General features: G+C 39.7%; 2 protein-coding genes across 9 annotated transcripts in view; one reads left to right on the top strand and one right to left on the bottom strand.

Moving 5' to 3' along the window:
- Positions 1-8,212, top strand: part of BLNK (B cell linker) — a 98,409-nt gene extending 90,197 nt beyond the window's left edge. For all 7 annotated transcript variants that reach the window (XM_088670384.1, XM_035137409.3, XM_088670385.1 and 4 more), the window contains 6 exons: positions 474-552; positions 1,740-1,771; positions 1,982-2,064; positions 3,431-3,514; positions 4,842-4,997; positions 7,392-8,212. In XM_088670384.1, the coding sequence (XP_088526510.1) occupies positions 474-552; positions 1,740-1,771; positions 1,982-2,064; positions 3,431-3,514; positions 4,842-4,997; positions 7,392-7,511 (554 nt within the window). In that variant the 3' untranslated portion in view covers positions 7,512-8,212. The remainder of the gene's footprint in view (positions 1-473; positions 553-1,739; positions 1,772-1,981; positions 2,065-3,430; positions 3,515-4,841; positions 4,998-7,391) is intronic.
- Positions 8,213-11,046: 2,834 nt separating this feature from the next.
- ZNF518A (zinc finger protein 518A) lies at positions 11,047-25,282 on the bottom strand. 2 transcript variants are annotated; one of them, XM_035138138.3, is made up of 5 exons: positions 24,895-25,282; positions 20,794-20,910; positions 18,229-18,268; positions 17,979-18,096; positions 11,047-17,553 (listed from the first exon to the last, which is right to left on the bottom strand). In XM_035138138.3, the coding sequence occupies exon 5, from the start codon at positions 17,446-17,448 to the stop codon at positions 12,961-12,963; it is 4,488 nt and encodes a 1,495-aa protein (XP_034994029.2). In that variant the 5' UTR covers positions 17,449-17,553; positions 17,979-18,096; positions 18,229-18,268; positions 20,794-20,910; positions 24,895-25,282; the 3' UTR covers positions 11,047-12,960. The 2 variants fall into 2 exon arrangements, with proteins under 2 accessions (XP_034994029.2, XP_034994030.2); XM_035138139.3 differs by lacking the exon at positions 17,979-18,096 and having other exon boundaries at positions 24,895-25,077.
- Between the last annotated feature and the right edge of the window lie 2,002 nt (positions 25,283-27,284).

Raw genomic sequence — 27,284 nt, 5'->3', positions numbered from 1 at the left:
GCGGCGCTCATCTTACTTTCAGGCCGAGGGAGATGGCATTTGTCCAGAGACAGTTTTCTGGGTCATGTGGCCAGCATGGCTAGACAGCTACTGGTGCACGGAGGACTGTGACGAGTGCCAGAGCGCATGGAAACGCCGTTTACCTTCCTGCCGCAGCTGTACTTACTGAGGACTGAAAGTCTGAGAAGCCCATTCTGCTCTCCTCTTCAGAATTGTACCTTAGATCACTTAATAGCCAGAAAATTAATGATGTGTGATATAAGGTACAATTCAGATGAAGATAGCAAAACGAGATTCTCAGCAATGAGCAGATGAAGGACTACGTAAAAGCTGTTGTGCCTTGACCTCCAGTAGCACAGCAGAAAGTGGAAGGTCAAATCTCATGCAAGCTGAGCTACGCAGTATGTCACCAAGAGCAACCGAGACCCATTTGCATCATTTCCCTAATCAGTCTTCTCTTTTTCCAAATGTAGATAAACCTATACCTGCTGAACGCCGGCGAGTTTCCAATCATGATATCCCTCTTCCACCCATCCCACCCAGCTTCCAAAAGTAAGCACATCATTTGCTTTAAATTTTTTGTTTTTGCTATTGAGTTGTGATCTGCTGGTTTCAAAGTCTAAAAAGAAAGAGAATCCAAAGTGGATACAACTGGTTATTGGGCAAGAGATGAAATTAGGTATAAATGTCTTCCTTAACAATTTGCACATGAAATCCTCATAGATGAGCACACTGCCATGTATTTGTATTGGGGCCCTGACCCCCAGTGCAATCACCACCTTTGCCTTTCAGCCTCATGAGAGGGGGAAATGAGCTTTGGAGCACCTAAAATTAAAGAGTAAAAAATAAATAAAAATCTCAAGATGCAAGCATAATAAAAGACAAGAAAAGTAGTTTTAACCAGAGGAACAGCGTGTAAGCTCCAAAATTTGTAATGCTCTTTCTTTAACCTCCTGGCATTGTTGCACAAATTGGAGTTTAAGTGGTATTCCTTGAGGAAACTATATTGACAATTTAGAAGGTGCCCCTCTTTGCAGCAAATATTTCCAGCAGTTGGGCAGGCATCGCCAGCAAAACATAATGGATTGGATCCTAACAACTGTTCTTAACTCCTCCCAACTCCAGCTCTGCATCCTTTTCTTCTACAACCAAAGCATAGAACAGGCTGCAGTTAGAAGAGAGAATTGTGCAAGTAGAGCTGCCTTCCGCTCACACTAAGGTTCTGTGGGTACAACCCACTGTCTTTATTAACAGCAGACGGGATCCTGCAAGGGGTTGAGTAAATTCTTCTCAAAGAAAACCAGGAATAAACCAGAGGAGAACATTTCCTTAGGATTATAAAGGATGTATAGGTTTTCCCCCAGCCTTGCAGGACTACCAGAATCCTATTCTCAAAGTGCCAACCAGGTTCCTGTGAGAAGCCCAAGCGCAACAGTAATCTCACCACTTACATTCCCCAGCGACTTTGGTACTGGAGTCAGTACACAGCCATCATGACTAGCAACCATTGAAAGCTTTCTCCTCCATGAATTTGTCAGCCATTGGTAGCCACCGTGAATTTGTCTAAGCTCTTTACAGTAAATACCACCCTTTTCACTGCTTTGTCTTTTTCTTTATTCCCTGTACGGCTTTCTCCTTTTCTGGTTAAAAGAAATGGTGAGCAAAATGCAATTCCCTTTCTTACCTCAGTTGCAATCTGTAATACCACCCTGCATTTCCTCAATTTATGTTTGTTTCAGACCGCTGCCTCCGAAGCCAGCGACACTGCCAAGTAAGCCCTCCTTCATTTGACTTCAGTTGGGGTGGGTTTCCAATTCATGCATCTTCAGCACGATTAAGGAAGATTCCTCTCATGTTGTCTTTATGACCGGCATGGCATCAGAGGCAATAGGCAAAGGGGGCTGCAATTTTACATACCAGTAATAAAAGCCCTCTCTTGTTTAAACATGGAATGTTACAGGTTGCCTTGTGTCTTCCCCAGGACCACCAGAACCTGTGAACCGCACCTCATGTGCTCCACGTAGTAGTAGCAGCCTGCAAGGTGGTTCTACTGCAACAGAACAGGTGTGCTATTTGAATTCATTTTTAAAAAGAGGGAGATTGGGGGGGGGGTTGTTCCACAAACGTTTGGCCAAGATATAATACAGACGTAGGGAATTTTCAGGCCTCAGGCCTCAGCAGCCTCCCCATTTGGCACACCAGGCTGTTTCAGCCAAGTCACGCTCACCTACCTTACAGCTGATGTCATATATGATGTCAGGTGTGGGGCAGGTATAAACTCCGCTGGACAGAAAGGGAGGTTTGCAAGTGCCAACGATAAACTGGTTGCCAGCACTTGCAAAGTGCTGTGCCTGTGTCCACCTAGGCAAAAATGCGTCATCATGACATCAGGTGATAAGACCGCCTCACCCACCTGTCAAACTAGACATGCAGGGAGGGGTTACAACGGATTCCTCCTCTTATAAAATGCCAGTCCTCAGTTAGGTCCTTCAGCCAGTTCACCAGAGACAAAAAGCATCTTTTAAAACAAATAACCTGTTTAGCATTTATTGCCTTTATGAGGAATTAAATCTGTTGCGATTACCATACTCTGGGCGTGGTCTGAAGGCATGTAAGGCCACCCTAGCAGAAACTAAGCAAGTGCGGTTCTAGATGGGAAACCTCCTAAGGACCACATAGGTAGGTCGCCTTGTGTTCCATGATAAAAGAAAGGTGGTTAATAAAATGTTAGGAAATAACAGAAAATACAGCAGAAAGGTGTGTGGGAACAACTGTTAGCCACACAATTAAGTAAGGGATATAAGCATTTTTGTCATGAATTCTGCAACCTACATTTAAAAACTCTTCATAACCTGCATTTTAAAAATAGAACAAAAGTCGTTTCATGAATAATTCTGAGAGTACAAAATATATACACTTGTGAATGTCTGGTGGTTCCCTCACTGTGAGAAGTGAGGTTACAGGGAACCAGGCCTTCTCGGTAGTGGCACCCACCCTGTGAAATGCCCTCCCATCAGATGTCAAGGACGTAAACAAGTATGTGACTTTAGAAGACATCTGAAGGTAGCCCTGCATAGGGAAGTTTTTAATGTTTGATGTTTTATTGTGTTTTCATTTGTTGGAAGCCACCCAGAGTGGCTGGAGAAACCCAGCCTGAAAGCTACACAAATGCTGGTTCATTTATAAAGTAAAGGTAAAGGGACCCCTGACCATTAGGTCCAGTTGTGGACAACTATGGGGTTGCGGCGCTCATCTCATTTTACTGGCCGAGGGAGCCGGCGTACAGCTTCCAGGTCATGTGGCCAGCATGACTAAGCCGCTTCTGGCTTAAATATGTATTCCGATCTTAACATTGGCTTGTTAAGGCAACACAGCAAATCAGTGCTCTCTTTTTTTAGTGTGCTGATGGAAATGCCTCTCCTTTTCACAGGATGCCAGCGTTCATGGTAAAGCATGGTTTATGGCTTCAAGTGATCGAAAAACAGCTGAAGATGCATTATACAAATCAAACACGGTAAAAAATAATTTCCAAACACTCATACCTTGTAATAGCTCCTTAGAAGCACAGAAGGGGAATGGAACTTGAAATTTACAAAATAAACATCAAAAGGCATATATATGTCTGATGGGAACAAATGTTACAGGCTTTTGATACAATATGATTTGGGAACACTGATCCCAGAACCCTCTTTCATAATGCATAATTCAGTCAATTTGTGGAAAGATTAAACCGTTCCAAGTCTCTTAAGAAGGCTGAGGGATTCACTGCAGGCACTACTGCAAGCTGACACAGAGTAATGGGATAGAATTGCCACCTTACTGATCTTGCAATGTAAGTTTACCATAAAGGCAAAAATACACATTAGACCATGCAAGGGATGAAAGGAAGGAACCTCCAAAATAGGGATCTAATCATTCTTATTTGGGTCTGTTTAAATTGATGGACCCATTCTGTTCTACAGGAAAGAGTCTTGTAGAACCTTTAAGCATGAATATGTGTATATTGGCATGAGCTGTCCTGGACATCAGACGTGTGAAGTATTATCCTAAGTTGCAATTCCATATGCACATGGTTAGATGCTATGAAAATTTATCCTGATGTAGAACCTGTCATGAAAAACTGATTTTCCAGTCTGATAAAGGAACCAACTTCCTAACCAGAACCTAGAACAGAATGCAATATTCTTAACAAATTATATTCTACATCTCTCTCACACACACTCACACTCAAACTCACAATTATCTTGTCACATTCTGTAAAAAAAAGCCAAAGACCATTTCCTCACTAGCATATGTAACACTAGCATAAGCTATATACAGTGGTACCTCTACTTACGAATTTAATGCGTTCCGAACGCACATTCGTAAGTAGAAAAAAATTTTAAGTTGAATCCCATAGGAATGCATTGGGAGAAAAAATTCGTAAGTAGAAGCAACCCTATCTAAAAATTCGTAAGTAGAAAAAATCCTATCTAAACCGCATCCAAGATGGCGGACGGAGCTCCATTCGTAGGTAGAAACATTCGTAAGTAGAGTTATTCGTAAGTAGAGGTACTACTGTATAAGAATTCAGATACAATAATGCAGTTTGCATCGGAGACTTTTAATCACCATTAATGTTAATTGTGAAGGTAAACAATAGACTTTTTCCAAGGGGAGTGGGTAGACACCAACAGGGATGAGAAAACTGGAAGACCCCCATGCTAATATTTGGGAGAGCTGCACATTAGCTAGCATTTTTCAGTCTGTTAAGATCTTAGGAAAGAAAGGGTTACGGGGGAGAATGAATTTCTATGTTATGAACCCTCATTAGTATTTGCTTTTTCATATATGACTTCTAGGATGGATCTTTCCTAGTAAGGAAGAGTTCAGGACAAGACTCAAAGCAACCATATACACTTGTTGTGCTTTATAACAACAGAGTATATAACATCCCAATCCGATTTATTGAATCAACAAGACAGTATGCTCTGGGCAGAGAAAAAAGTGGCGAAGAGGTAGGGGATTGCATTTCTGTTTTATTTGGATGGAAATTTCAGTTACATTGCTTCTGGGCGTGATAATGTATAAAAAGAAAATCTTTTTAAAAACTATTACTTTTCTTACACATTAAACTAAACAGAAAAGTAGGTGACTCAAATCCAAACGAGACCTAATTAAAATGTGCGTGCAGTTTACAATTCTTTTTAACAATCAAGCCTTTCATTTAAGAACTCCCACTGGGAGCTCCTAACTGTAGCTTTTCCCTTAAAGGCAATAAAATGAAAAGCACACCAAAATACTATCATTTATCCAAACTGTAGGGATGTTGTGCAGGTGGGGGCTTGTGGGGATGATAACAACTTAATTGAATGGAAGACAGATACACTCAATTCCCACTTGTAGGCCACATCCTTTCAAGCTATGAAGAAAATAGCCAAACAGTTGGATCTAAAGGTGTCTTTTGGAACAGTTGCTTTACACTTTGCTTTGTGCTAGAATATGAAACTAAGCCCACAGAGGGGGGAAATAGCAGTATATGAACTCTTCTGCTACCCTTTACATAAGTGGGACCACTCAACATTACATTAATTTTGCATGTGAGTGGGATTCAAACAATCATTAATTAGCAATTTCATAAAATTGACTGTACAAAGTGTTAGGAGCACCCTACTCTTGTGTAGGACCCTGGCAGAGACACATGCCTGACTGGCATTTTCTCTTCCTCCTGGTCGATCGTTTGGGAGCTTCAAAAGCTTTCTCCAACCCGAACATCACAGTGACTGATGCCAAAAGGCATAAGCACACTTAGGGATCTGCAGAGTATTTGCAGTTTGTGTAACAGACCTCAGTAGCTCAGCGTTTTGGTTAATCTACGTTTATTTACACATAATACACTTCGAGCAATCTGACTTAGCTCCTCCCTCTTTCTCATCAGACAGCAAAGAGAGAAAAGAACAAAGGACAATAGTCCTACTTCACAGAACACAGTAATACCAAAACATCCTGTCTCCGTCACTTCCGAATCTGTGGAATGAAAACATACACCGTCATGTGATAGAAAACAATCTCATAACTGCAGACACGGGGAATGAATCTCCAACATCTGGTAGCAGAGAATGGTTTCGATCCATCAACCTCTGGTATCAGATGTTGGAGATTTATTCCCCGTGTCTGCAGTCATGAGATTGTTGTCTATCACATGATGGTGTATGTTTTCATTCCACAGAGTGAGGAGTGACAGAGACAGGATGTTTTGGTATTACTGTGTTCCGGCACTTCCCACTCTGTGGAATGAAAACATACACCGTCATGTGTAACCCAGCCATAATGTGTTGATCCAATTTTACTCTTATCTTTCAGAAGATTTTAATTAAATTCTGCTGATTCCGAAAGTTCTGACCAGTACATATTACTTGTCAGGCAACTAATTTTTGTCCACCTCCCCACCTCCAAAAAAAGTGTGTATTTAATGTTTTGGGATTATATTGTAATAAAAGCAAGTATGTACATTGTCTTCTCACAAAACTAGAAAATTAGTCAAAGTATCCACTGTTAAATCAGAGAGCTCAACAGTATTGTTTCATATTTTTAATTCTCTCTTGGGGATAGCATTTATATCTGTGCTAGTGCAGTAGTACACATTGTAGCCTAAGGCTGCAATCCTAACCATATGTACTCAGAAATCCCACTGAATTCAATGGGGCTTTCTCCCAAATAAAGAATGCAGACTTTAGTCTTTTTAAAAAAGACTAAACTTAAAAATACTGAATGTCCTTTAAATGTTAACTTTACTGTACTACCCCCAAATGAAAAATCCCATACAAAATAACATCCTTTCACTCCCGAGAATTTTAAAAATGAAATGACATTATTGAGTTCTTTTGATTGAAATTTCACCTTTAATTTTTAAGAGGAGTAAGTTTTTTGTGTGTGTTTGTTATGAAACGTGGAAGTGTTTTTCTTCAGTATGTCATTAAATTTAAGACAAAATGTCAATTCAAAGCATTTAGTTTCCAATATCTTGAGTATCTTGAGTAAAATTTTGCTCTGCTTCATCCACTTTTTGACTCTCAATGGAGCCTTGTAAAACCAACACAAGTGCTGGAATGAGCCTGCTAAGCTCTACCCCACCCATGCACGTGTGTGTGTGTGTGTGTGTGTGTGTGTGTAATATAACCATCTATTGTAAGTTCATATACAAAGATTCTAGAAAATATTGACTAATAGTCTGCAGTTATATGTAAATATTTTGTTTTGAACTATTTTGTTTTGAGCTACTGTATTACAATCAAAGTTTAGTTGTTGATTTTACCCAAATCTTGATTATTCAGTTTTTGTCTGAATCAGCAAGATTTGTGTTTCCATCCATGTTGAATAAGCCATCTTGAACTCTTGTTTTCCCAATCCAGCACTTCAACAGTGTGGCTGAAATAATAGAGAATCATCAGCGGACTTCTCTCGTTCTCATTGACAGTCAAAACAACACAAAAGACTCAACCAAACTGAAATCTATTGCTAGAGTATCGTAACTGCACTGAAGATCCACGGGGGGAAATCTTCCAGCCCTTATCTTCTGAGAAATTAAGATTGAGCATCTTAATAAGCATGCAAAGCTTTCTCCAAAAGCTTTACACCAAGCACCATAGCCTGAGAAGTTCACACAATTTGTAAGAGGGGAAAGAGATTTTATTTGATATAGTTACCCAGTCTTTGAATAACCTACTGGTTGGTTGAATTATGAAGTGGCAATTTTACAGTCACACCAGCCTCTAAGTTGTTATGTACTTGAAAGTACTTAGGTACTTTTAAGATGTTCCAAGTTCAGGTAAATTATTCCTTGACATACGATATATTCAGAAGAACTGTACTAGCTACATCTTAACTGTTCTTAAAGCAACTTCTTGGGGAAAATGCACATTTGTTAAACCAGGATGTCTATGCCAAAATGAGCCATCATGGAACAAGCTAAAAATTGGACCTTTTTCCCCTGAGACAGGTCTAAAAATTCAGTTTTATTTAATTAATGCAGAATATTTGTATTGGCTTCAACTGTCCTAGTTGGGAGCATTGTTACATGTTTATTAAATGTACATATAAATAAGAATATAAAAAGCCTGATATCGAGCATAGTTCTGTGCAATTGTGACTGAGTGTACTTCGTTGTAATCTTTCATGTTTAAAGTACAACTTACCTACCTCTCAAATTCTATTAAAATGGGACATAACCATACACCTCTGCTTTTTTAGAAATGGGTAACAGGCAAATTCCTTGTGCTAATGATTTTACTGATTGTGGGCATGCAGGATCAGTTACCAAGGTTAGACTTAAGTTTGGAATTTTAGACTGTGCACAATTTAGGACACGTGGGTATAAAATGAAAGTCTAATCATTAACTGATTATTGTGGGGAGGGGGGTGTATTTTCCTCCACCACAGAATTTAAGACAAAATAGAAGGCGTGACTTTGTAGTGTAAAACATTATGGCTTGGATCCAGCAAGGTAGCCATAGTGCTTATGGAGCTTTTTCCTGTAATTAGCAAAAAGAGCTCTGTGCATTTCTTGGCTTCTGTCAGTGAAACTAGAGTTGAGATTTTGCTCCAATTTTCCAAAGGACAACCCCCTTATTTCTAATCAATGGCCTTATTCCCCACCTTCCTTTTCCTCCCAGATATATTTTGCATCAGTTGCATTTTACTACACCCTGATTGTTATCTAAATAATTTTCCACTTGCTTCTATGAGTTATGCTAACACTATAGAATTTTTTGGACACAGAACACGTGGCTTGCCTTCCTGTTACTTCAAAACTGAGTATTTTTCTTAAAACTCCAAATTCTATAATACAGTGTTTCTAAATGAGAATTGACAGCAAAGACCTGGGGTCACATTTTTTTTGTCAAAGCTCTGATAACTACTCTCCTTCAGAAGGGAAATGGATTTCTGCTCAAAACTACACACTTGTATGACAGCCAAATGATTTTCAGCTCTCATCTCAAGGTGAATAAAGGTAATTGAACAATGCCTCCAGCACTATCCTAATTAAACCCAAGCCCAATTTCAGAAGTATTTTTCTTCCAAATCACAGTAAGTAGTGCTAGACCTACACAGGATATTATGGTTAACATGTGAACTTCTTTCTTTCCAAATCAACCAATTCACTGTTAAGCACTTTTCAGGCATTCTACATATAAGTAAACTTCAAAAGGGAGATGGGCAGAGATAGCTTGCTCATCAACCCACTACTGCTGCTTCTTTTAGAAATTCTCTATGGATGCAAAAAAGCTGCTCTGCAGACAGTTGCCTTCCACAAATTGGAAGGCAAATGAAATGGAGACAGATTTGCAGCTTGCATGCTCTTCCCCACTGCCTACCCTCACATATTTACTTACCCTCATTTGGCACACCTGGAGGCCTATTGTTTTACAGCAAACGAAGCATGTTTTTGGAACCACTTTTGTGGTCATATACCATGTGATTTGCATAAATGAAGGTGGGGGAAAATGTTTTTTCTTACCAGTCAGTATTGCTACATTAAGGAATAGAGTCATACCTCGGTTTAAGTATACTTCGGTTTGAGTACTTTCAGTTTAAGTACTCTGCGGACCCATCTGGAACGGATTAATCCACTTTCCATTACTTTCAATGGGAAAGTTCGCTTCAGGTTAAGTATGCTTCAGGTTAAGTACGGACTTCCAGAACCAATTACACTCATACTTCGGGTTAAGTACGCTTCAGGCTGAGTACTCTGCGGACCTGTCTGGAACGGATTAATCCACTTTCCATTACTTTCAATGGGAAAGTTCGCTTCAGGTTAAGTATGCTTCAGGTTAAGTACGGACTTCCAGAACCAATTACACTCATACTTCGGGTTAAGTACGCTTCAGGCTGAGTACTCTGCGGACCTGTCTGGAACGGATTAATCCACTTTCCATTACTTTCAATGGGAAAGTTCGCTTCAGGTTAAGTATGCTTCAGGTTAAGTACGGACTTCCAGAACCAATTACACTCATACTTCGGGTTAAGTACGCTTCAGGCTGAGTACTCTGCGGACCTGTCTGGAACGGATTAATCCACTTTCAATTACTTTCAATGGGAAAGTTCACTTCAGGTTAAGTACAGACTTCCGGAACCAATTGTGTACTTAAACCAGGATACCACTGTACTTCATTTGGGTTTCAAATTCAATTAACGTAGTCAGTTGATGAACAACAAACTTCAGTAGCTTAGGGAAGAAATAGTAAACCAGTAATAGGACTGATGCTCCAGAGCTGGGGCAAGTATTTTTACACAGCAATCTTACACATTCACTCGGAAGCAAGTCCCACTGACAGGAAACTCAGCTTCCAAATGCAGCAGCAATTTAAGGCCATTTTCCTGCCTTGAGTACATAATACTGGGAGTGAATGCCATTTAACACAGATCTCAAAATTGTATAAAATCTACCATTTCCTCAAAACCTTTAGCAAATACGTATATAAATAATATGAAGCTCTCCAACCTTGTTAACTGCAACAAAGGATTAAAATTTAATAGCAATGTTACAAAAAAAAAATTAGTGGCAAAAAAAATTACTGTCACCTTACAAACACCTACTCATGTAGCATTAAAAGTAGTTGTGCTGTAGCAGAGAACAAAAGCCACATTACAAATACACTGCCTGGCTGCTCTACAGCTAGAGCCATGTAGCTGAACCTTTGTGGATGGCATATAAATATTTAAAAGTCTAGCAACAGCCTTACAAGATCTCCTTTCTGGCTTGCATGTTCATTCAAACTCTTACATTCAAGGTGAGGCTTGTGTCATTATGAAATATTTTCTTTTATAAATACCCAAAATAATTATGAATATAAAAGTTGGAATGTCCACACATGGAAATAGATGCACCATACTACCTCCTTTAGTAAACTTATATTGTAGCTACCTTTTTTTTAAAGTGTGCATCCTGTAATGTATCTGAGGAAGTCACCTCAAGTAACTAAGACCATTTTTTAAAAGTATAAATTTCTATCCGCAAGGTAATTACTGAATGTTACAAAAATTATTCAACACAATTAAAGAACAATATATCTCTATAACAAATTTATTAACACCAAGCATGTGCAGGGGAATTTTTAAGAGGTAATTCTGAATTGCATTTCTTGTTTAAAAGCACATCATTTTCCTGAGATACTTTACTTTGTAGGAACTGTTTAAACACTGGAAAAAGTTAAAAATACAAATGTGAACCTGTTACTGCTCATTACACTTGATTTTTCTCCCTGCTCAATTCCCTTCAGAGGACCAATATATAACTTAGGTACTGAAACACTGCCAATACTCAAAATTACTCCCTGGCCTTGCAACACAAAAATTAAGTATTTTGGTTATTTCTATCAATACAGATTATTCACACAATGCCTGTTCAGACTTGACTTACTAGGGACAAAGTTCAACCTAGTAGGTGTTGGGACAGATGTATTTCTCTTTATCCCTTTCACTTTGGCAGGGGATGGAAGAAGAAAAAGTACTGTTTGATCCAGGCTATCACATACTTATTTAAACGCTGAAGATGTCCAACACATGTTTTTTCCAAAATCAAAGATGCAATGTTCTATGTTACAACATGGATTATTGCAACTTCCATTTTATGACAAAGGGGGAGGGCACAATCAGCAAAAACTTTTGCCAGATTGAGAATTCTCTCCTTTCTGTCCCACAAGTAATATCTGAACAGGCCAGACAATTTAAAGATGTAATCCCTAGCCTGCAAGGAGAAATAAAGACTGACTGCAGGCTATGAGAGGACAGTAGTTTGTATAGTGGATCGTGAATCAACCCAATTAAAAGCCTGATAATCTTGAGTAAAAACCTGATACCATTTCTAGAACATAGCAGCCAGTGCTATCCTGTCAAAAAGACAAAAATCTATTCAGCAAATAAGAGACCACAATCAAAATGGGCAGAGTTTTTTGTCCAAATCAGAAGATAACCAAATATAAGAGGGTTTTCTTTCCTATTGCAGAATGACAAATACTCCAGAATTTTATGAGGCATCAATGTATGGGATAAGAAAATCTAGAATGGAGCACTCTTTAAAAACTAAGTTATACTCTCTAGCCACACAAAAAGACTTAACAGAAAAATAGCCATAATCCGATTTCTAACAAAACCAAAGCCACCACAGCCACAGGCTGCCCTTTATATACATCTGGTGGCAAAATTATTCAGTATAACACAAATCATACTGATTTAATAGGGATGTCAAACATCCACTTGGAATGTTCTTCAATGTACTGTACAAATTGTGAATACATTATATTTACAACTGATCTCATTATCAGGCTTAAACACAGTAACATGTTTATTGATTTATATGAAAAATACTTCACTAAGAAAGTAGACAAACTGCACAGAAATAGTACAAGTGTCATGTGCATAGCAATATAGCTTAAAGCATTCACATATGGCTTTGTTTAAAAGAAACTGTTAGAAAAACTGGCCCTATGAGGGCCTGTGGTTATACAGTTGACACAAAGTAAACTGCTTCACATCTTTTAGGCACTTGCTAACAACAGTGTTTATCCCTGGAAAAGAAATGGGGGGGGGTTGTTGGGGTTGTCTTGAAAGAGCAAGGAAAAATACGGCAATAGCTGTGTGTAGCTGAAAAACATTTTTTAGTAGTGCATGCACAGAGCTGAAAAAATACAATTCCTGTGCAAGATTTTATAGCAAATAACTGAAGTATAAAAATATGTACACACTTTGATTTTTAAATATATACATAACAAAAGCCCTGAAAGTCATTCTCTAAATATATCACGGAAGTAGTAACAAAATGCAATTTGAACTGCAATTGAAGCTATTTAAATTAAAATCATACAGCATAATTTTAGGTATTAACACATTTGTTTCTCTTTTAAAAACATCATTTTGATGCTGTCATCCAAAATAATCTGCAAGCAGATGAACTCTTTTGTCTTTTTCAGTTATCACAATAAATTACCCTACTGAATTCCAGTCTCGAGTGGCTTCCATTAGATGACGCTGTCCATGTCCTACCCAATTGTCCTGATTGTCAAATATCCTCCCACAAAACCAGCACCTAAATTTAGTTTTCAGCGTATTATCAGAGGTAGTTTTCACAATCTGATAATTGTTTTTGCTCGTCTTCTTCAGCGTTAATTTTAAAACAAACCTTTCTTTTACAGGACTTACAGGTTTGAGCATTTTGCGTTTTCTTCGAGAGAGATCATTAGTAATTATATACAAGCCATTATAATCTGCTGGCTCCAAAAGAGCATCAATAGTTCTCTTTGACAAGGAGACCTTTAGCACATGTCCTTTAAATTTAGCAATAGTCTTCATAACATTTACAACTTCTGGAACATCTGCATCGGGATGGTTTAGCACTACAACTGGCTGATTTCTTCGGGGGCATTTGATTAATTGTTTGGAATTAAATGGAAGTAGCTTTAGAATCCTCACAGTGTCTTTTGACAATCTTGGTCTACAAGGGGCGCGAATTAAGGATTCAAATTCATTCACATCCATTTGATTTTTCTCTTTACATTTTCGATGCAACATTTTCTTTCTAGGAGGTTCTTGAAGGTCATCTTTAACTTTCCGTTTCAAATTCCTGTTCTTCTGTGAAACCGTAGCATCAGAAACTTTAGCACCAGTTTGCTTTGAATGACGTCTAGCTTTTGAAAATTTGTTTGTCGGTGGCCCTGTTGACATCTGGGTTCCAAAAGTGTTCCCTTTGTTAGCACTGTCTGTTTGTGCTGAATCAGATGGAATCTTTTGTGACCGTGTCTTTAAATTCCTAAGGGAATGTACAGATTCTACAGAAGTAATAGGATCCTTTGATTTATCACTTGCCAAACAGGCATTTGCTGGCATCAATGTACCTGGAAACAGTAAGGCATCGCTAGAAGAAAAAGCTGCCCTTTTCTGATCTAGTGCAGGACTATTAAGGGAATGCATATTATTGAACTGTAAAGATGACTTAATGTTGCTAATTGGCTGACAATTGTCACCAGGAGGAAAGGTCTTAATTTTCAAAAAAAGCTTTTGTTGCATTGCTCCAGGTTTCTTTGGTTCACAATTTTGACTATTAGCAGTACCTTGAAGAACATTATGCTTCTGTACTAAGGATTTGTTTGGCGACATACATTTAAGAAAAACTGCTTGTCTACCATCAGGCAAAAGTGCATAAACAGGTTGTTCTTGTCCAACCTCTGGTTGTTTTATTGACTCCAAGGTAGCAACATTACTGCCTTGATGTCCAGCCTGTATTTTCACGGAAGAAATTCTGCTCTCTGAATTTGTCATGTTAAGCTGTTCCTTGTATGACATGCCAGTGGATGAAGCAACCGCTATCCCACTAACACCAGAATAATTTCTTACAATTCCAGAGCTGTCAATTTTAAATTTCATACCTGATGTAGCTACTGCCTCTTTACCACACTCTTTAGATGCCATTTTCTCTAAAACCTGAGAACTATTTTCAGTGGCGTTTGCAATTGTTCTAATTGAGCCACTACCAAAAGTCAAGATCATTCCAGGTCCTTTGTTTAAAAGTAAAGGTGTAGCTCTTGTTGCCTGAACATCTGAACTGTTTTTTGGAGAAGGCTTCCCTGAAATAGCATGTAATCCTTGTTGATGGGCAAGGCGCAAAGGTACAAAAAACCTTGGGAGAGATGACTGAAGTAGCACTGATTTCTTCTGTTCTGGAAGCATTGGACGGATAGCATTAGGGACATTCAAACTGTAGTGCATATTGTGTTTTTCCAACTGCTGTGCTAAAATGGAATCTGTTTGAGTTTTAAGCAATGCACCAATGCCTGTTGTACTGGAAGTAGAATGCATTTCTTCTGTTCTATGAGCCATCACTGGGAGTCGTCCTTCATTCCTAAAATACACACCTTCATTCGTTGCACTGCCATTCACATTCACCTCTCTCTTGAATTTAACAGGAGAATTAGTTAAACTGCATGCAGCAGTTGAATCTCTGAAGTGTGCAAATGTTTTACAATCCATTTTATTATTTGGAAATGAGTTGTCATAACCAGTTTTTATATAGTTGAGTGGCTGAGCAGCAGGTTGCCCTCTTAGAACATCTTGTAATGACTGGTTTACTTCAGGTGACAAATAGTTGGATGCCTGAGTACTCTGGAGTGAGAAAACAGATGTTATTTTAGGCATAAGTGATGTATTTACACAATTAGAGGCATTTTCTTGTTTTGATTTTTCAGCTACATGTTCCAACACTTGATTTACTATTGTATTCAAATGCTGCTGGTCATTATGATGATTTTCTATAGGATGCTGTCTGTCAGTAGCATAATTGGATTGGTTAGCTGAAAATACTGGAACATCATTTGTATTTACAAAGCCATGAAGAGACAGCAATGAAGATCTTCTTTCTAGATTTAATACTGTTGCTTGTTGTTGCAGATAAGTGGTTTCATTTACAGACCTACTTTGGAGAGAAAAGGTGCTGTTGGGCATATGGTGTTTAGAGCTATCCAAAGTATCTACTTTGGAATAATTATGGAAAGGCAGTGGTACTTGATTAGAAAAATCAGTTGATGGGCAGTAGATATTATTGTATTTACTGTTGTTTACTTCACCATTCCGTACTTTTAATTCTGTAGGAAAGGTTTTTTTCATAGGGTCATAATGAAGCATGTGTGCACCAGCAGAGGATAAAACCTGAGAATGGTCCTGAGGTACACAATTCATCCATGAAGGATCTATATTTCCAGCCTTGGCCACAGAATCACAAGGAAGTGAAGAATCTGATTTTGCTGGCAGACGAGTTGTACAGTTTCCTACCATTACAGTATGAGGTTCTACTGTTCGAGATGTATTCAAACTAAAATAATCTGGACTTTCTTGCTTTATTTTTCCTGAATATTGATTAGAAAATGACAATGGAGATGATGCTAATGAGTGAACAGAATTATTTCTAGAAATTTGCTGATTAATTTCATGAGGTCCAGCAGCGGAAGTTAAATTGAAGTTGTCAGCTGTCTGCTGCAGACATTCAGTTGAACCATCTTTTACCCCATCAACCTTATTTTCTGTTGGCAAATTCTGTTTATCTGTAGGTAGAAGTTTTATTACTATATGCTGTTTTCCATCAACCACCTTGAAGCCCATAAATTTAGCACTATAATTTGCAGGAACAGATATTTTGTTGTTTTTAACCATCAGAACTGTAGGACCATGAACAGCTTTTTTCAGCACGCCAGAACCCAAGCCATCTTCTGCTCTACTGTATGGTATTGCTTGAGAGGATTTTGCCCCACTGTAGATATGCCTTTCATTTAGAAGATTGTTGTCTTCATTGAGGTGTAATTCTTTTGTAGGCTGGCCTAGCTCTTCAGATTTAGGCTGAATTTCCTTCATGTTTTTGAGAACTTGTCTGTCCTCTTCTCCAGTTCTACAAGTGCCAGTAGTCATTCTTTTACGTCTCCACAGGGCCTTCCTCGATGCACCTGTTTTGTACCTTTTCAATATAAGTTTTAGTCCTGTTGACGTTTTCTTCATCTTCTCATTGTTATCTGTATCCGTTTTATCTTTTGCATAGAGGTGGTCTCTGTGTAATGTAATAATATGTTTCAAAAGATAGTTTTTCCTTGATGCCATGTAGTTACAATATTGACAACTGAAGGGAAATGTGCCAGTGTGTGAAGCAACATGTTTCTGAGACTCTTCTTTTGAAAAACTTGCATGGTGACATTTATCACATTTATATTGTATTTCATTGTGCCGATGAATATGCTGAACAAATGTGCCAACATCATGGGTGGAAAATCTACATCTTTCACATTGAAAATGGCCATTTACACAGTGCCTAGATGTGAAATGTTTTGTTAGGTCCAACAAAGTATATATATTATCATCATTACAGATTTCACATTTTACTAAAGTACTACGATGTGTTCGACGGTGTTGATTAAATGATTGGAAGTCATTAGCTGAAAAATTACACATTTCACAGGGGTAAGATGGCAACTCTCCACGATGTAACAGCTGGAAATGCTTCTGTAGATCATTTGGACTGTACTTAACATTGTTTCTGCATTTGGTACAGCTAAATTTCAGTATCTTTGCAGATGTTTTCGATCCCTCCTCATAATTCAGTCTTGGTTTACTATGTGGTATATCAGTCTCAGAACAGTTGCTTCCATTCACATCCGTGTGCATGGAAAAGGCTCTTGCAGGCTTTTCTTTACATTGAAATACTTTCATGTATCTTTCAATTTCATGTGTACATAGCACTTCATTTGGGATATTTACCCTAGGCAGCTCTATTTTCACATTTTTCAGTCCATAGGTGAGAATATCTGAAATTGCAGGTTGAGTTATATGCCCTTTAACAGAAGTATCCAATGTAGGAACACTTGTTCTATCTAACTCATTGTTATGCAACCAACTTGTATTTTGGATGCAAAAGGATGGTTCTTGTTCAGATGGCATTTTTCCTAAAGTACTCTGTAATTTACTATTTTTGTACTCTTCGTTATTTAAGAGACTCTTGTGCAGAAGTACTCAGAGTTCCAGGATATCCTCAGTTTAGTAAATCTGAAATTGAAAGTACAAAGTTAATTTTAAAGGTTAAAAGGGGAAAAGATACCCATAGAGTTTCACATACTAAAAGCAGCATACTGACTGACACCTGTGTGCTAACATAGTCATTAAAACGAAAAAGGCACAAAGCTTTTGATCAAAATTGGTTTTTTTGTCACCACAGATATGTCACATTCCCCCCCCCCATTAAACCCATAATCCCCTTGATGTGGATTAAGAATTGAAATCTTCACAGTGACACTCAAAACCTTTTGGGTATTGGGGTCTCTTCTTAGATACTCAGATTACTTTGCTCCTCCCACATACAAGTTATTCTCATTGGTTAATTCCTACATGAGTTAATGTGGTGCCAGAAGCAGTGTGCCATTGTTTCAGCCACAGCTTTTCTCCCAAGTCAGTAGAAGACAGTCAAACCCTACCTAGTTATGTTCCTGGCCTTCCACCTCCAAGATGATCAGTAAGTCAATCTTCACCCAGTTTCCTATGATCGCCCCATATTCTACACATTTGGACATGATGGACTGCTCAACACAGAGGCTGCCAACCATTTTATAAAAAACAAAATACACAAACAGGAGACTCAATTACCAACATGCACAGACTGTACCATAACAACATGAAATGAAAATAACCTTAAATGTCAACTAGGATTTCAAGCAGGCAACTTACCAGAAATCTCAATTAAGTAGATTTTAAAAGATGCTTCACTCTGCAATACAGCAAACAAAATACCCCTTACTACATGTTCTGAAACACAGGAATAATGTGTATACACCAGGAGTAAAAGACAGAAATTTGAAAATATGTGCCTCGGTGGTATCAGACCTAAACATTTCTAACACAGGTCTTTCCCCTTAGTAGATGTTTTGCTGAGGAAAATCCTCTTGTCCGGGGGGGGGGGGGGGAGGGAGGGAGGGAGGGAGGGAGGGAGGGAGGGAGGGAGGGAGAGAGAGAGAGAGAGATATTCATTAAGCAGAAGTGCTGTGCAGGCATTATGCCTAAACAAGGAACTGGGGTTAAAGTAGGAAAGAGAGGGCCATGCAAGACGACACTGTTAGCAACATTATTGCATGCACCGGCCTTCCTCCCACATTGAGCCAGAAATCCCTTCCAGGATTTGAAAATTCTAACACCTAAAAAGAGCTAGAGAGGTCTTTGTCTTCCTATATGCCGTTATGTCATCTATAATGTTGTTCACCAAATTAAAACAATGAAGTCCAAGGGTTCCAACACTGGTTGATGTTCTCCTTTTCTAGCTCAAAGCATAGTAGCAATGTTTGAAATTCTCAAATGGAAACAGCATTAGGTAATTTTGTACTTGGTTCAAATGCCATGTCCTTGCCATTGTGCAACACCTAATGGATACCCCTATATCCAGTCCATCACCAGATCATGCAATCTATTACAATGTCACAAAATATAGCCCTTCCTCTCTGCTTCCTCAGCAAAACTCTGGCCCCTGCCCTGGTAATTTCTTTCTTTAGCTACTGCCATCTCAGGTCTTCCACTGTCCCATCCTTCACCCACTCATCTCCATCTAACATTATGCTGACAATGTCACCTCCCCTGGCAAACTGACCATGTGATGCCCCTTCCTAAATCCCTATACTGGCTTCCTCTCCCCTTCCAGATCCTGCCTGACTCAACTCCCAAGTATCTTAAAAACTGTATCCATCCATACTGACCTTCTTGGGCTTTTAAGCTCTACAGAGGGGGTTCTCTTAGTAATTCCACCAACCACAGAAGTGCAGAGAATAGTAACCCAAGAGATCACTTTCTCTGTGACAGCCTCTAAACTATGGAACTCCCAACACAGCTGCATTTAGCATCTTCACTATACAGTTTTTGCTGTATGCTGTAGACCAGAGGTAGGCAACCTAAGGCCCGGGGGCCAGATGTGGCCCAATCGCCTTCTCAATCCAGCCCGCGGACAGTCCAGGAATCAGTGTGTTTTTACATGAGTAGAATGTGTCCTTTTATTTAAAATGCATCTCTGGGTTATTTGTGGGGCCTACCTGGTGTTTTTACATGAATATAATCTGTGCTTTTATTTAAAATGCATCTCTGGGGTATTTATATATATATCCGGCCCACCACATGGTCTGAGGGACGGTGGACTGGCCCATGGCTGAAAAAGGTTGCTGACCCCTGCTGTAGACAAACCTCTTTTACCCTGGCCTTCGACTGTTTCATGGGACCCACCACTTTTGCTGAATTTATACTGTTCTGCTCAATTTCGAATGGTTTTACTTGTTTTATAATTGTAACAGTTTAACCTTTTTAAATAATTGCACATTATACTGTTGTAACTCACCCTGGAAGCTTATGATGAAGGGTGGGTGAGAAATCTTACAAATAAATAAATACATTTCTTGTGCTCATCTTCAAATCCTTCCAAGTTCCACGGCCTTCCTCTCCATTATCTCTCTGCTCTTATATCTTAACACATCCCTTCCTTTGGCTTTTACTTATTCAGCTCCATTACCCTCTGTTGACTAAAAGTCTCATTCTCCACCCTTTCTCCCTTGCTGCCTCAAATACCTCCCAGAATGTGTCCAACCACCTCCCTCATTCAAATTTCTCCTAAAAACTCACCTTTGGAACAATCCTCTAATGCAGGCATCCCCAATGTGGCCCTCCAGATGTTTTGGCCTAAAACTCCCATGATCCCTAGCTAAGAGGACCAGTGGTCAGGGATGGTGGGAATTGTAGTCCAAAACATCTGGAGGGTCGAAGTTTAGGGATGTCTGCTCTAGTGATAATACCCTATAGTAACCAAGCTGAAGAAACTTAATTTAATCTTATTCCCCCGTTTTCCACTGCTTTCATTGCCACTGTTGTTTTCCTTCGTTAGGTTTCAGATTGTAAGAACCTGTAAAGTGCCATGTACACAGATGGTGCTATATGAATAATAATAATAACCAGCATAAGCAACCAGGCATGTTGTGATTTACAGGTCTGAACACATACATAAATGTAACGAGTGATATCCAACTATTCTGTGAACTGTCCTGAGACCTCTGGGTATAGGGTGGTATATAAATTCCAGGTATAGGGCGGTATAAAAATAAGAGCACACTCACTGCAATCAATGGATTTTAAGTTGATTTTGGTACTACTTTGAGTATAACTAACATTAGATATCACTCAACAGCATGTGAGAATACAGGATATTTTAAACAAAACTCTCCCACAGTGAATTTAACTTTAACCACAAATAAGTAATAAACTTACTGTTTAAAAAGACTAAAAATCCATTCTTCAGTAGTCTGTTCAATACTTTTCTTTTCCAAGAGATGACCGGCATAAAACAGAGGGTCAAAAGACACTGCATTCAATGTACAAAAAATCCTGAAATAAAGAACATGTTTTTAAAAACACAAACATAGGAACAACTTAAAGTCACTACCACTTAAAATCTAACTGTGCCTGATCCTAATGTACCTACAGCAAAAATTTAGGTAATTTTACTCTAAATGTAAATTCATAATATGGCCAGAAGGGGTGAAATTTTTATCTCAATATCTAGAAGTTTTGCAAGTTTTTGTAGTTCTGCACATAGCTGGCACTAAGTAGTTACTAATACCCCCTTTAAAAAAATGATACTGTTGACTACAAATCTGTAGCATTTTTTGACTCCTGATTTTTAGCAGGATAATCAAAATCAAATAAATGCCCACTATGACAGGAATTCTAAACAAATAAACTAGGCAAATGCCAAGTTTAATTTATTCTCCTAAATCTCACCAACCTTACACATCTGTACAAGTCTTCTACACTTTGGAATAGAAACCTGGCTATGCTAGCTAACTTTAAAGCACATGTAACGAGCTTCCTTAATACCTAATATTTACATTGCTTACTTGTAAATTAACCTGCAAATATTTATCTCCAGAAACTGGAAATCTAACTATTTCCCAAAATATTCCAAAAATAGTTAAAAGATGTCAGGAATGAATTTGTTCACATGTTATAAAACAAAGGCTGCACTCCTACTTTTGAGTAAACATAAAGGGGATTGCACTAAACACATGAGTCTTATTGATTTTGCAAGCTTTAAAATAGTGCAAACACCACTAGTTTACTAAGGGTGCAATCCTGTGGTACCCGGGAAGGAGTCCCAGACACCATAAAGTATCTCTAGAAGTGGACCACTGTCAGGTGGTTCCCTGGATGGCAACAGTGCTTTCTGATGCCATGTCTATCCTAGTGGGCCCAAAACTAGAAGGATATTAGCATACATTGAGGGCAGGCAAGGATCTGCAGCAGGGTGGATTTGATTTAAATCAAACTGATTTAAATCATGATTTAAATCACGATTTAAATCACTAGTCAGTAAGGCTTGATTTAAATCATAGTCGATTTAAATCACATGAAAAACTTAAATACTGTCCACTCCAAACAATCAGAAAAATATTGTTTCTATTCTATTCACTGAACTTCTTGAAACTTAGCACTGAAGGGGTTGTTTCTGTATTCATAGGTTTGTAGAACAATAGGATTAAGGTCTTTTTCTCAACTCTGTTCATGTTATAACATTTTTGCTGTGAAGAAGAGGCATGTGATCTCTGTTGAGTCAAATTCAGTTTTGAGAACTGCAAAAGTAAACCAAGCATCTGTGATAATATCTTGTAGGCAGAGAATCTGCCCAATAATCTTACAAAAACCTCTGGAAGAATGGATTAATTCACATTGTGAATGGATTAATGGCATTTATTTACCCCCCAAAATAAACATATACAACTTATTCTACATAATTAAAAAACTAATCTTTATTTCATGATGGAATAACCTTTGGATGGTAATATATTTTCCTCAAAAAGCATTTTATTTTAAAAAAAATCAGATTTAAATCAAAAAAATCGATTTAAATCAAAAAAATCTGATTTAAATAAAAAAAATCCGATTTTTTTTGATTTTTTTAAAAAAAATCATTGATTTTTATCCACCCTGATCTGCAGGATCCTACACTTCTTCATTCACCCACATGACTCCAGAAACTACAGTAGCCTAAGAGCTGGTATACCTAATTCCCTGCAATGGAAAGCAACCATAACAGAAAAAATGGTCACCCCTTCCTCACCTTCCGCCAAAGCCAGCAAGGCTTTGAAAATGGAAGTCACTCTGCCTGAGATCTTTGCCACCCAGTAGGATTGCTCTGCTCACTTCCCGCTTCCCCAGATTAGATTACTTACAAGTAGTAATAATAATAATAAAAACAGTTTAGATTTAGGATTTTCTAGACAGCAGTGACTTGGAAACCAGAGTACACAATCAGAAGCATGAAATCTTTCACAGAGAAAGAGGTGTGTGCCATGCAGAGGTGTGTGCCATGGGGACTAGAGAAGGAACTTAACAGGCTAAATCACTCTGCCCAAGGATTAAAAGCAGATATACCTTTTTTTAAAAAAAACCAAACCTCAATTTTATAACAATTTTAGTATCTCCTTATACAGGCTGAAGCCTAAAATCTAGTTACCAAAACATACATCATTTTAATGGCAAAAAACAAACCCAATACATCAATCTTACAGACTATCATTCTTGGTTCAGCATTGTAACCTACATGCAAAGTACAGTGGTACCTCGGGTTAAGAACTTAATTTGTTCTGGAGGTCCGTTCTTAACCTGAAACTGTTTTTAACCTGAGGTACCACTTTAGCTAATGGGGCATCCCGCTGCTGCCACATGATTTCTGTTCTCATCCTGAAGCAAAGTTCTTAACCCGAGGTACTATTTCTGGGTTAGTGGAGTCTGTAACCTGAAGCGTCTGTAACCTGAGGTACCACTGTAGTCACCTTTTTTTAAAAAAAGATGTTTAAGTCTACTTATCAATTCCCTATACAAAATATCCCATATTTTGCAAGAGTTGAAGGAATAGCAAAGCCAAATTATCTCCATAGTTTGTATACTGTAACACTGTATACTTGTCTACTTGTAACACTGTAACTTCTGGTAGTATCTTTCTTATTTCAGAACCAAGCCTTTGCGTTTTCATGTCTCAAGTATATGTGAGCAAGACTGGACTGGCAGATTTAGAATTTTCTCAACTTAAGTTGTAATACAGGTCCATCTTACAAATTATCCACATAAGTACACCCCACTATATTATTATGCAGCAATATATCACTCACTGTAATTTAGTAAGACGGCAGTGAGAACAAAAATGATTAGCACTTTTCCATGGTTATAGAATAATCTTTGCACTATCTTAAGGAATTTTCATGAACAATTGGCTTTGTTGGTTTTCCTTTCCAAATAAATTCTTTCAAGCTGCACCAACACATGCTACTTAACTTCAGTCCTACAGTAACTATCATAAATATCAGCAACCAAAATCAGCTCAGAAAATATGGTTGTGGCAAGTCTTTTTTTGGTGCAAGGCTACACCCAAGCAAAACAAGATGGCAGTCAACAACAAAGCAACCTCTCTCTCTCTCTCATTCTGCAGGAAGTGCTTCCTAGCCAGTTCCAAGTTAATCCTTTCAACACAGTCCAGATAGGGCAATGCTCAGCATCTGCACTTGAAAAGGGTGAAGGGCCTTTGCCCCAAGTCAAACGTAGGATAACCCTTGTTGAGTTTTGAAACCATGGAGTCTAGCCTGCCAACTTGCTGTCTTTAGGTCTCAAGACCCTTAAGGTGCTGGAGGAGTCCATAAACTGGAGAGAAAACAAAAGACCACCCAACTCATCCGTCTGCTTGGACACACACAAAAAAGCCCTTTCGGGTTGAGTTGAGTTTCCTGGGCGCCTCTAGAACTTTTGGGCGCCATTGGGAGAAGCGCTGCCAGGCCCCTCAAGTGTCGCTCAGGGGCACCAACCTCGCTATTTTGGCCCCCATGGAGCTGTGTTGCGGGAGACCGGGGATGGAGGGGATCAAGCTGCTCGCGCCCCCGTCCTAGAAAAGGGGTCCCTGGAGCCGCGAGGAGGAGACGGGGCGCTGCCGAACAGCAACTCTCATCCTGGCAAGGCGGAGGGATACACGCGCGCTGTGTTGGTCGAGTTTTCGCCCACAGGGGCGCGAGCGGCCGCGCGGCCAACGGCGCGTGGCCCCTCAATAGCCCCCCCCTGCGCCCCTTGAATGATGTGCACTTCTCTCTCCCCCCCCAAAAAAAAACCCAAGCCGCGGCCGCGGGACTATTTGATACCTCGGCCCAACAAGAGGGCGGGTTCCTGCCCAACTACCGGGATTCGCCCGTCCCGCTGAAGAAGCTGCCCCCTCCCGCCGCCCGTATGGGGTGTGGGGGATCCCGCCTCCCCGTTACCTAGCTGGGCGCCCAGAGCCCCGCGACCTTCCCCCCTACGCTGGGCACGAGCGCCGGCCGCCTAAATTACCTCGCCCGTCTCCATAGTCCGACGAGTCACAATTGGCGGCCATTATAGTTTTCCATCCGGGGACTCCGGCAGTTTGACGAGCTCAGCAATGGAAGGCGGGGTGACTGTGGCGGAGGGATATGTCGCCGCACAGGAAAGGGGGCGGAAGGACGGAGGCCCAGGGAAGTTTGGGGGGCGCAAGGAGACGCCTCAGGGGGGCTGCCGACGACCCCCTCTTTGCCGCCACGACCTGCGCGCCTCCCCCCCCCCCCCCCCGGCGCTTTCACGTACTATGAAAGCTGCCTCAGCGGCGACGCGGCAACTGCCGGCGGCCGGGGAGTTTTTCTGTCAAAGTAATGAAGGCAGCAGCGGCAACACGACCGAGTCCCTCCTCTTCCTCCTCCCCGCCTGTTATTTGTGTGTGTGTGTGGGAGAGAGAGAGAGAAAGGAAGGCTGTGGGGGTGGATCAGTAACACCAATACACACTACCAGATCCAACAAAGAGGCACCCATATTCCCCCCTCACGGGTGACCAACGAAACGGCCTGGTGCCACACAAGCACATACATACACACAAGCAAAGCCCGTCCCGTGAAGCAAAACAGGGCGCCATCATGTCCTCTTCCTCAGCCAAGGGATGACGACGACATCACCCACTTCTTCCCCCTTTGCTCATCCATCAGCCGCACGCGGCCATTGTCAGGAAGCCGCCTCCTGATATTAGCAATGTATTTGCCCTCCTTCCAGTGCTCATCTTTCAGTTGCAGATAGTAGTCCTTTCGTGCTCAAAAGAAGAAGGAAAACGCGGCCTGTTTCCCCTTCTCTTGCATGAAGACGACAATGGCGTTGCTCTTTGCACAATCGCGAAATGCAAAGGGAAGGGGAAATGGCCTCCTCGAAGCAGCTTATATGAACCCAGCTTAGCTACAAAACAAAGCAGATGGGGAAGAGAACTGCTGAGTGGGCACATAGAAGCATGAATAGGTAGCATGAATCGCATTTGTTTAAAACCTAGGTGAACGTTATCCGGAGGACCTAAAAATGGGGGTGAAGCCAGTGCTGAAGCTTTCTTTGTGACAGACAACACAGGGGTGCGCCTTTGGTTGGTACTGTATATGGAAGGTAATTCTTTGTTTAGCCGTTACTGCAACAGGAGGGTAAGCTTTACAAACCAAGGGATTGCGTCCAAATTCAACATTTTTGCAGCCTTGCTGAAGCAAATCCAGCACAGCATTATTCAACATATGAGCAGCCATATTCATAGCTGTCAAGTTCTCCCTTTTTTAAAGGGAAATTCCCTTATGCTGAATAGGCTTCCTCGCGAGAAATGGGGAAAGTTGACAGCTATGCATATTTGGATTTTAAGACCAGAGTCAAATGCAAAGAAGGAAGCTAGCAGGAAAAATATTTGGAGCATAAAGGGGTGGTTTAAATGGCAACATGCGGTATAAAGAAAATAGATTGGCTTCCTGTGTTCTATGGAAGACCTTAGACGCAGAACTAAAACAAATGTAACATTCAATAAATGTCATCCTTACATTCCCAGGAAGGGAGTGCAATAAACAGATCTTCAAACTGCATTATTCAGAGTTGAATTTTTCCATCAGACTCAACTCTGCTATTGTCTTCCCCGCCCCCCCGTTCTGTATTTGAACTTCCAAAAGCAAATACTGTTTCAACAGTCAGAGAAAAAATGCCACTTTTCAATGGACTATAAAACCTTTAGACATTTGCTAAAGATTCATTACTTTGTGAAAAATATGACTATTTTCAATGAACAAACTTTCAAAACAAACTCTCATCCAAGAACCTACTTGCATATTAAATCTTTTTCTTTCTTTTTTTTTTGGCTTATTTGTTTGAAAATACGATATCCTACCTTTCTGTTTAGATTACTAAACATTCAATATGGCTAATAAATATATAAAATGTTGATAGTATATACAATGTATATAAATACATCTGGGAAGCAAGATGCACTTTTCATAAATCATGAAATAAAGCATTTGTGACTGTGGAGAGATCATGTTTTACTGGGTTTGTTTTACATACTGTATTCGCTATGTGTCCATAGTTTTGTGAAGAGCTAAGTTTAAAATACAAAGTATCCATTGCTGACTAGCAGCTGGTTGTTACATGAGACTGGTCTGGAAAGCAAGGGGTTTTTTTGTATACTGAGTAAAAAATTGCACTTTTGATTGGCTGTAAGATGGAAAATTCTTGGTCACTCATTCAACAGAATAGGTGATCTTATAGGAAGGGGATGAGAATTCTTTGGAACATAAATAGGCTGGACGGGAAGCAAGGTCGGCAAGAGGTGATTGCAGTAAAGTGGGGTTTGTTTGTTTTTCAGGGGGTGCCAATACCACTCCTAGCAAGGATACAAGAAACCCTAGGTATGCCTCTGGCTA

Source organism: Zootoca vivipara, chromosome 5, assembly GCF_965207765.1.
Source record: "Zootoca vivipara chromosome 5, rZooViv2.hap1.1, whole genome shotgun sequence".
Classification (NCBI taxonomy): Eukaryota; Metazoa; Chordata; class Lepidosauria; order Squamata; family Lacertidae; genus Zootoca; species Zootoca vivipara.
This window is presented reverse-complemented; position numbering and strand designations above follow the sequence as displayed.

Coding starts and splice junctions, on each gene's coding strand:
- ZNF518A (XM_035138138.3), bottom strand. CDS start 17,448: ATGCCATCTGAACAAGAACCATCCTTTTGCATCCAAAATACAAGTTGG.